The following is a 10,152-nucleotide window of genomic DNA, read 5'->3' on the forward strand; positions in this document are numbered from 1 at the left end:
TTCACCTAACACTACGGGCAATTTAGCATGGCCAATTCACCTAACCTGCACATTTGTGGATTGTGTGAGGAAACTGAGCACCCGGAGGAAACCCACGCAGACACGGAGAATGTGCAAACTCCATGCAGACAGTTGCCTGAGGCGGGAATTGAACCCGCTTCTCTGGTGCTGAGAGGCAGCAGTGCTCACCACTGTGCCACCGTGCTGCCCACACTTGCTTTTTGTATTGCAAAGTAATAAATAGTTTAATTGCTTTAAATTGCAAATAATTTCACCCTCATCCTCTCAAATTTGTCTAGTGTAGTCATTAATGAGCTTAGGTTTATTCATAACAACACAGGAATAGGGAGATGTGGCATATTGGTAATGTCACTGGGCTGGCCATTCAGAGCCTCAGGATAATGTTTAGGTTTGAATCCCACCATAGCAGTGCAATTACAATTCAATAAAATCTACCTTTTAAAAGTGATTATAGTAACCATTTAATGATTGTTAACCATCTCGTTCTATACTGTCGTTTGGGGAGATATATATGCCACCCTGGACTGGTCTGGTTTAGACGTGACTCCAGATCTGTAGCAGTATGCCCTTCTGAAATCATCCAGAAAGCCACTTTGTTCAAGGGCAATTAGAGATGGGCAACAAATGTTGGTCTTGCCAGCGGTGCCTGTTTACCGCATAAGAATACATAGACCGTTCAGTCTAATAAGGCTAACACATCATTTTGCTTTTTTCAAATATCTGTTCACCTATAGTTTATCTGTTAAAACATAAATTACAATAACGTGGATCAGCTGGCCTTAAAATTCTCACGATAATTACGGTCCCCAGAACCTGTTGCATTCAATACCATTCCTTCCCCACATACAGGAATATATTCAAATAGTGGACATCAACATGTTTCGGGACTAGGAGCTTACACAAGTCATGTGGGTGTTTCTATGATGGGTATGTTAACATGCTAAAAGTCCATACTCCAATGTACACTAGAGGAGATATATCTCAAATAACGACTTGGGAAAGGAGGGGATGGTAAAGTAGGTGAGAATGAAAGTTACAATGATTTAATAAAGAAACAACTTGCTCTTTTGTGCATTTCAAGAGTTTGGGATGTTCTCAAGCACTTCATAGCTCTTTTTTTCTTAAATCTGCTCGTAAACTTGGTCTGATTGCAATTGAACACTTCCTCTTGTTCCAGGTGCAGTTCATTGATCTACGGGATCGGTTTGATGGAGATATCATGACACTGGAATTCCTCTTGGGTCTAGTTCAGTTTATGCATCCGAAGTTTGCGTTCCGTTGGGTCCTCCAGGTAAGTATTCCCTGTGCTAATTGAAGGGTTGTCATATTGACTTTAGCATTATACATTTCCAAATCATTTTGCAGTGTTTAGTGAAGGCAATATTGATAATGGTGTGAAGTGTTTTTTGGCTTTGATATTTGAGTCGTCATTGTCTACAGGTTTAGTACCAGAGGACTGGAGGATTTCAAATGTTGTGCCCTTGTTCAAGAACAGCAGTAGAGATGACCCAGGTAATTATAGACCAGTGAGCTTTACTTCTGTTGTAGGAAAGGTTTTAGAAAAGATTGTAAGAGATAAGATTTATAATCATCTAGCAAGCCACAATTTGATTTCAGATAGTCAACATGATTTTGTCAAGGTCGTGTCTCTCCAACCTCATTGAGCTTTTGGAGAAGGTGACCAAGTATGTAGATGAGGGTAGTGCAGTTGACATGGTACACATGGACTTCAATCAGGTTGATAAGGTTCCACATGGTAGGCTGTTGGAGAAAATGCAGAGGCATGGGATTGAGGGTGATTTAGCAGTTTGGATTAGAAACTGGTTTTCTGGAAGAAGGCAGCGAGTGGTGGTTGATGGAAACTATTCAGCCTGGAGTCCAGTTACTAGTGGTGTGCCACAAGGATCTGTTTTGGGACCACTGCTGTTTGTCATTTTTATAAATGACTTAGACACAGGCATAGGTAGATGGATTAGTAAATTTGCAGACGACACTAAAGTCAGTGGAGTAGTGGACAGTTTGGAAGAATATTACAGGGGGACTTGGATAAACTGCAGAATTGGGCTGAGAGGTGGCAAATGGAGTTCAATGCAGCTAAATGTGTGGTGATGCGCTTTGGGAAGAATAACAGGAAGGCAGAGTACTTTGTCAATGGAAAGATTCTTGGTAGTGTGGATGGGAGGGATCTTGGAGTCCATGTACGTAAATCCCTGAAAGTTGCCACCCAGGTGGATTGTGCTGTTAAGAAGGCATACAGTGTGTTAGGTTTCATTGGTATAGGGATTGAGTTCTGGAGCCGCAATATCATGTTGCAACTATACAAAATGCTGGTGCGGCCACACTTGGAATATTGTGTACAGTTCTGGTCCCCATATTTCAGGAAGGGTGTGGAAGCATTGGAAAAGATGCAGAGGAGATTTACCTGGTCTGGAGGGAAGGTCTTATGAAGACAGGCTGAGAGACTTGGGTCTGTTCTCAATGGAAAGAAGAAGGCTAAGAGGGGATTTGATAGAGACATACAAGATGTTCAGATGATTAGATAGGGTAGACAGTGAAAGACTTTTTCCTAGGATGATGACGTCAGCTTGTAGGAGGGGGCATAATTACAAACTCTGGGGTGATAGAATTAAGACATATGTCAGAGGTAGGTTCATTACGCAGAATGGTAAGGGCATGGAATGCCCTACCTGCTAATGTAGTTGACTTAGCCACATTAGGGAGATTTAAACAATCCTTAGATAAGCACATGGATGATTTTGGGATAGTGTAGGGGGATGAGCTAAGGATAGTTCACAGGTCGGCACAACATCGAGGGCCAAAGGACCTGTTCTGTGCTGTATTGTTCTATGTTCTATCTGTTCATAATCATCAGTCACTATAGTTTTGCCGTTGCTACCTTTGGTCTTCCACGTGAGTTCTGATTAGAGAAAGTAAGGAAGTTTTAAATACTTCTAAAAGAACAATTTCTCTGACAGCATTGTAAGTATTCTCAGGCTTTACCACTCTTACCACTTGTCAGCTTGTTTTATTTAATTCTCTCAAACTCAGCATTAATTTGTCCAGGCTGTTTCCATAGGTTCTGAAATGTCAGCTTGCGTGTGTCGAGGACCAACTTATGTGCTTAGAATAGCCCTTTTCACTACATAATCCCTTGAACGTTCCTCTCACAGGCATGCATAAATTGCTTGTGCTTTGCCTGTCAATTTACGTTGCATGGACAAGGTCTAATCTGTTTTTAGCCACCGGAGTTGTGTTGCTGTCTTAAATGACTTAAACATCTCTTGGCTGAGCTGTGGATTATGACGAGAAATTTTCTCTTCCAGGTCTTCTCAAGCCTTTGGTTTAACTTTTATTAATAGTCATTTTTAATTTAAATTCTTGTTTGCTCTCATTCCTCATTTTCTTTCTCCTTTTTCTGCCCTGTACAATATTGTTTTGTTTTTAAAGTCTAAGTCTTTTGGAATTCCAATTTTCTCATTTCGATTTTCCTGAATGGCAACTCAGGGTTCACAAAACCCAACTGTTTCATTATTAAATCGATAACATCTGCCACCTTAACTTGCTCTGCAAACTTTATTTTCTGTCAACTGGACAATTCTGATTTAGCTTTAGTCAATATTAGGGAAACTGGATGTAGGTTTGCTTGCTGAGCTGGAAGGTTCATTTTCAGACGTTTCGTCATAATAGGTAACCTCTTCAGTGAGCCTCTGGAAGAAGCACTGGTGGTGTAGCCTGCTTTCTATTTATACGTTTGGGTTCCTTAGGTGGTGATGTCATTTCCGGTGGTGATATCACTTCCTGTTCTTTTTCTTAGGGGATGGTAAATGGGATCCAAGTCAATGTGTTTGTTGATAGTATTCCGGTTGAAATCTGCCATGCTTCTAGGAATTTGCATGTCTGTTTGGCTAATCTGAGGATGGATGTGTTGGCCCAGTTGAAGTGGTGTCCTTCCTTATCTGTATGTAAGGATACTAGTGAGAGTGGATCATGTCTTTTTGTGGCTAGTTGATGTTCATGTATTGTGGTGGCTAGTTTTCTGCCTCTTTGTCCAATGTAGTGTTTTGTACAGTTTTTGCGAGGTTTTTTGTAAATGACCTCTGTTTTGCTTGTTGCCTATATAGGGCCTTCCAAGTTCATTTAGATTAGAGTAGTGCTGGAAAAGCACAGCAGTTCAGGCAGCATCCGAGGAGCAGGAAAATCGACGTTTCGGGCAAAAAGCTCTTCATCAGGAATAGAGGCAGGGTGTCTGCAGCGTGGAGAGATAAATGAGAGGAGGGTGGGGGTGGGGAGAAAGTAGCATAGAGTACAATAGGTGAATGAGGGTGGGGATGGAGGTGATAGGTCAGAGAGGAGGAAAAGTCAGTGAGGCTTCGAGCAAAAGCAAAATATCAAATCTGCAAAGTTACATTTGGCATCTCCTGTGTGTATGGCTAGTCATGTAAATACTTTAGTGTGTGGAAATACTTGAGTCAAAAATCCATCCCACACCTCAATCTAGCTATGGACTTTATTTTTTAACAGATTTGATCTCTTTCTTGTAAGTTTGTATGTTGGATTTTAACAACTTTTGTTTTAAAAACTGAGGTATCTTAGTACCTTGAATACTTGGTGATAGCTAAGCAAGACTCTTATTCGAGCTTTACATCTTTTACTCTTCCATGTATAATTCAACCATCCCTTATAGAGACAATTTGAGCATTGCTTTCATCAGAACAATGCTGAAAATTAGAATTTACCACAACCATATAAGTTTTGTATTTTAAGTCTGTTCTTTGCTTTAAAAGGCATTTGCATGTTGTTCTCAGTTAAAGTTCAGGTTGAGTACCTGAAACCACAACTTTTAAGTGAAAAGGCTTAATGAAACATGGATTACGATAAGAATCCATGTTAACATTGGAGTTAGACTCCATAGGGCATTTCTTATATACCCTCCAAGATGAAATACAGTACCACTGTAGTTTAAATTGCTAAATTCCTATATTGACAAAGGAAATAACTTAAAATAAATGGTAAAATTATGAAAGAAAAATGTAACTTAGCAATTTCAATATTTCCCAAATCTCTGATGGGTCTGTGCAGTGGTGCCCTTTGCTTCCATGCTGTCTGCTAAGGCGACTGTTTGTTCCTGTCCATAACATGGCTGAAGTTTGGTAATGTCTTTTTGGTCTGCGATGACACTTATAGAACGTTACAGCGCAGTACAGGCCCTTCAGCCCTCGATGTTGCGCTGACCTGTCATAGCAATCGGAAGCCCATCTAACTTACACTATTCCATGTACATCCATATGCTTGTCCAATGACGACTTAAATGTACTTAAAGTTGGCGAATCTACTACTGTTGCAGGCAAAGCATTCCATACCCTTACTACTCTTTGAGTAAAGAAACTACCTCTGACATCTGTCCTATCACCCCTCAATTTAAAGCTATGCCTCCTCGTGCTCACCGTCACGATGCTTTGAAAAAGGCTCACCCTGTCCACCCTATCTAACCCTCTGATTATCTTATGTCATAGAGATGTACAGCATGGAAACAGACACTTCGGTCCAACCCATCCATGCCAACTAGATATCCAAACCCAATTTAGTCCCACCTGCCAGCACCCGGCCCATATCCCTCCAAACCCTTCCTGTTCATATACCCATTCAGATGCCTATTAAAAGTTGTAATTGTACCAACCTCCACCACATCCTCTGGCAGCTCATTCCATACACGTACCACCCTCTGCATGAAAACGTTGCCCCTTGAGTCTCTCTTATATCTTTTCCCTCACCCTAAACCTATGGCCTCTAGTTCTGGATTCCCCGACCCCAGGGAAAAGACTTTGTCCATTTATCCTATCCATGCCCTCATAATTTTGTAAACCTCTATAAGGTCACCCCTCAGCCTCCGACGCTCCAGGGAAAACAGCCCCAGCCTGTTCAGCATCTTCCTGTAGCTCAGATCCTCCAACCCTGGCAACATCCTTGTAAATCTTTTCTGAACCCTTTCAAGTTTCACAATATCTTTCCGATAGGAAGGAGACCAGAATTGCTCTCAATATTCCAACAGTGGCCTAACCAATGTCCTGTACAGCCGCAACATGACCTCCCAACTCCTGTCCTCAATACTCTGACCAATAAAGGAAAGCATCCCAAATGCCGCCTTCACTATCCTATCTACCTGCAACTCCACTTTCAAGGAGCTATGAACCTGTACTCCAAAGTCTCTGTTCAGCAACACTCCCTAGGACCTTACCATTAAGTGTATACATCCTGCTAAGATTTGCTTTCCCATAATGCAGCACCTCTCGTGTATCTGAATTAAATTCCATCTGCCACTTCTCAGCCCATTGGCCCATCTGATCCAGATCCTTTTGTAATCTGAGGTAACCCTCTTTGCTGTCCACTACACCTCCAACTTTGGTGTCATCTGCAAACTTACTAACTGTACCTCTTGTGCTCGCATCCAAATCATTTATGTAAATGTTAAAAAGTAGAGGGCCCAGCACCGATTCTTGTGGCACTCCACTGTTCACAGGCCTCCAGTCTGAAAAACAACCCTCCATCACCACCCCCTGTCTTCTTCCTTTGAGCCAGCTCTGTATCCAAATGGCTGGTTCTCCCTGTATTCCATGAGATCTATCCTTGCTAATCAGTCTCCCATGGGGAACCTTATCGAACGCCTTACTAAAATCCATATAGATCACATCTACTGCTCTGCCCTCATCAATCATCTGTTATTTCTTCAAAAAACTCAAATCAAGTTTGAGACACAATTTCCCACGCACAAAGCCATGCTGACTATCCCTAATCTGTCCTTGCCTTTCCAAATATATGTACATCCTGTCTCTCAGGATTCCCTCCAACAACTTGCCCACCACCGAGGTCAGGCTCACTGGTCTATAGTTCCCTGGCTTGTCTTTACCACCTTTCTTAAATAGTGACACCATGTTTGCCAACCTCCAGTCTTCTGGCACCTCACCTGTGACTATCGATGATACAAATATCACAGCAAGACAACTAGCAATCACTTTTCTAGCTTCCCACTGAGTTCTCAGGTACACCTGATCAGGTGTTGGGGATTTATCCACCTTGAACCGTTTCAAGGCATCCAGCACTTCTTCCTCTGTAATCTGGACATTTTGCAAGATGTCACCATCTATTTCCCTACTGTCTATATCTTCCATATCCTTTTCCACAGTAAATACTGATGCAAAATATTCATTTAGTATCTCCCCCATTTTCTGTGGCTCCACTCAAAGGCCGCCTTGCTGATCCTTGAGGGGTCCTGTCCTCTCCCTAGTTATCCTTTTGTCCTTAATATATTTGTAAAAACCCTTTGGATTCTCCTTAATTCTATTTGCCAAAGCTATCTCATGTCCCCAATTTCCCCTCCTGATTTCCCTCTTAAGTATACTCCTACAGCCTTTATACTATTCTAAGGATTCACACGATCTATCCTGTCATATGCTTCCTCCTTTTTCTTAACCACACCCTCCCTTTCTTTAGTCGTCCAGCATTCCCTCTACCTACCAGTCGATGTTTGGAAAGTTAAAATCCCCTCTCATAACTACCTTTATTATTCTTACAGATAGTGGAGATCTCCTTACAAGTTTGTTTATCAATTTCCCTCTGACTATTAGGGGGTCTATAATACAATCCCAATAAGGTGATCATCCCTTTCTTATTTCTCGGTTCCACCCAAATAACTTCCCTGGATGTATTTCCAGGAATATCCTCCCTCAGCACAGTTGTAATGCTATCCCTTATCAAAAAAGCCACTCCTCCTCCTCTCTTGCCTCCCTTTCTATCCTTCCTGTGACATTTGTATCCTAGAACATTAAGCTGCCCATCCCTGAACCATGTTTCTGTAATTGCTATGATATCCCAGTCCCATGTTCCTAACCATGCCCTGAGTTCATCTGCCTTCCCTGTTAGGCCCCTTGCATTGAAATAAATGCAGTTTAATTTATTAGTCCTACTTTGTCTCTGCCTGCCCTGACTGACTCACTTCTGTTCTCAGATCGATCTCTTTCCTCACTATCTCCCTGGATCCCACCCCCCCACCTTGCTAGGTTAGATCCTCCCAAGCAGTTCTAGCAAATTTCCCTGCCAGTATGTCTCTATTAAGTCACCTCTCAACCTTCTGCTCTCCAACGAAAACAGCCTCAAGTCCCTCAGCCTTTCCTCGTAAGACCTTCCCGCCATACCAGGCAACATCCTAGTAAATCTCCTCTGTACCCTTTCCAAAGCTTCCACATCCTTATAATGCGGTGACCCAGAACTATACACATTACTCCAAGTGCAGCCGCACCAGAGTTTTGTACAGCTGTAGCGTAACCTCATGGTTCCGGAACTCGATCCCTCTATTAATAAAAGCTAAAACACTGCCTTCCTAACCCTGTCAACCTGGGTGGCAACTTTCAAGGATCTGTGTACCTGGACACCGAGATCTCTCTGCTCATGTACACTACCAAGAATCTTACCATTAGCCCAGTACTTTGCATTCTGGTTACTCCGACCAAAATGAATCATCTCACACTTGTTCGCATTAAACTCCATTTGCCACCTCTCAGCCCAGCTCTGCAGCTTGTGTCTCTCTGTAACCTACAACATCCTTCGTCACTATCCACAACTCCACCGACCTTGGTGCCGTCTGCGAATTTACTAACCCACCCTTCTAAGCCTTCATCCAGGTTGTTTATAAAAATGACGAACAGCAGTGGACCCAACACCGACCCTTGCGGTACACCGCTAGTAACTGGACTCCAAGATGAACATTTGCCATCAACAACCACCCTCTGTCTTCTTTCAGCAAGCCAATTACTGATCCAAACTGCTATATCTCCCACAATCCCATTCTTCTGCATTTTGTACAATAGCCTACTGTGGGGAACCGTATCGAACGCTTTACTGAAATCCATATACACCACATCAACTGGTTTACTCTCATCTACCTGTTCGGTCACTTTCTCAAAGAACTCAATAAGGTTTGTGAGGCACGACCTACCCTTCACAAAACCGTGCTGACTATCTCTAATCAAATTATTCTTTTCTAGTTGATTCATAAATCCTATCTCTTATAACCTTTTCCAACACTTTACCAACAACTGAAGTAAGACTTGCTGGTCTATAATTACCAGGATTGTCTCTACTCCCCTTCTTGAACAGGGGAACCACATTTGCTATCCTCCAGTCTTCTGGCACTATTCCTGTAGACAATGACGATTTAAAGATCAATGCCAAAGGCTCAGCAATCTCCTCCCTGGCTTCCCAGAGGATCCGAGGATAAATCCCATCAAGCCCAGGGGACTTATCTATTTTCACATTCTGCAGGATTTCTAATACCTCTTCCTTGTGAACCTCAATCCCACCCAGTCTAGTAGCCTGTATCTCAGTATTCTCCGCGACAACATTGTCATTTTCTAGAGTGAATACTGTCAAAAAAATATTAATTTAGTGCTTCCTCTATCTCTTCTGACTCTACACAACTTCCCACTACTATCCTTGATTGGCCCTAATCTTACTCTTGTCATTCTTTTATTCCTAAAATACCTATAGAAGGCTTTGGGGTTTACACTGATCCTATATAGAACATAGAACATAGAAACAATACAGCACAGAACAGGCCCTTCAGCCCACGATGCTGTGCCGAACATTTGTCGTAGCTTAAGCACCCATCCATGTACCTATCCAATTGCTGCTTAAAGGTCACCAATGATTCTGACTCTGCCACTCCCACAGGCAGCGCATTCCATGCCCCCACCACACTCTCGGTAAAGAACCTACCCCTGACATCCCCCCTATACCTTGCACCCTTCACCTTAAATTTATGTCCCCTTGTAACACTCTGTTGTACCCGGGGAAAAGGTCTCTGACTGTCTACTCTATCTATTCCCCTGATCATCTTATAAATCTCTATCAAGTCACCCCTCATCCTTTGCTGTTCCAATGAGAAAAGGCCTAGCGCACTCTCAACCTATCCTCGTACAACCTATTCTCCATTCCGGGCAACATCCTGGTAAATCTCCTCTGCACCCTCTCCAAAGCTTCCACATCTTTCCTAAAGTGAGGCGACCAGAACTGCACACAGTACTCCAAATGCGGCCTTACCAAGGTCCTGTACAGCTGCAACATCACCTCACGACTCTT

General features: G+C 42.6%; 1 protein-coding gene across 5 annotated transcripts in view; it reads left to right on the forward strand.

Moving 5' to 3' along the window:
* The window catches only part of adck5 (aarF domain containing kinase 5), a 132,165-nt gene that overhangs the window by 66,011 nt on the left and 56,002 nt on the right, over positions 1–10,152 (forward strand). For all 5 annotated transcript variants that reach the window (XM_043690929.1, XM_043690930.1, XM_043690931.1 and 2 more), the window contains one exon: positions 1,199–1,312. In XM_043690929.1, the coding sequence (XP_043546864.1) occupies positions 1,199–1,312 (114 nt within the window). The remainder of the gene's footprint in view (positions 1–1,198; positions 1,313–10,152) is intronic.

Source organism: Chiloscyllium plagiosum, chromosome 5 (genome assembly GCF_004010195.1).
Source record: "Chiloscyllium plagiosum isolate BGI_BamShark_2017 chromosome 5, ASM401019v2, whole genome shotgun sequence".
Classification (NCBI taxonomy): domain Eukaryota; kingdom Metazoa; phylum Chordata; class Chondrichthyes; order Orectolobiformes; family Hemiscylliidae; genus Chiloscyllium; species Chiloscyllium plagiosum.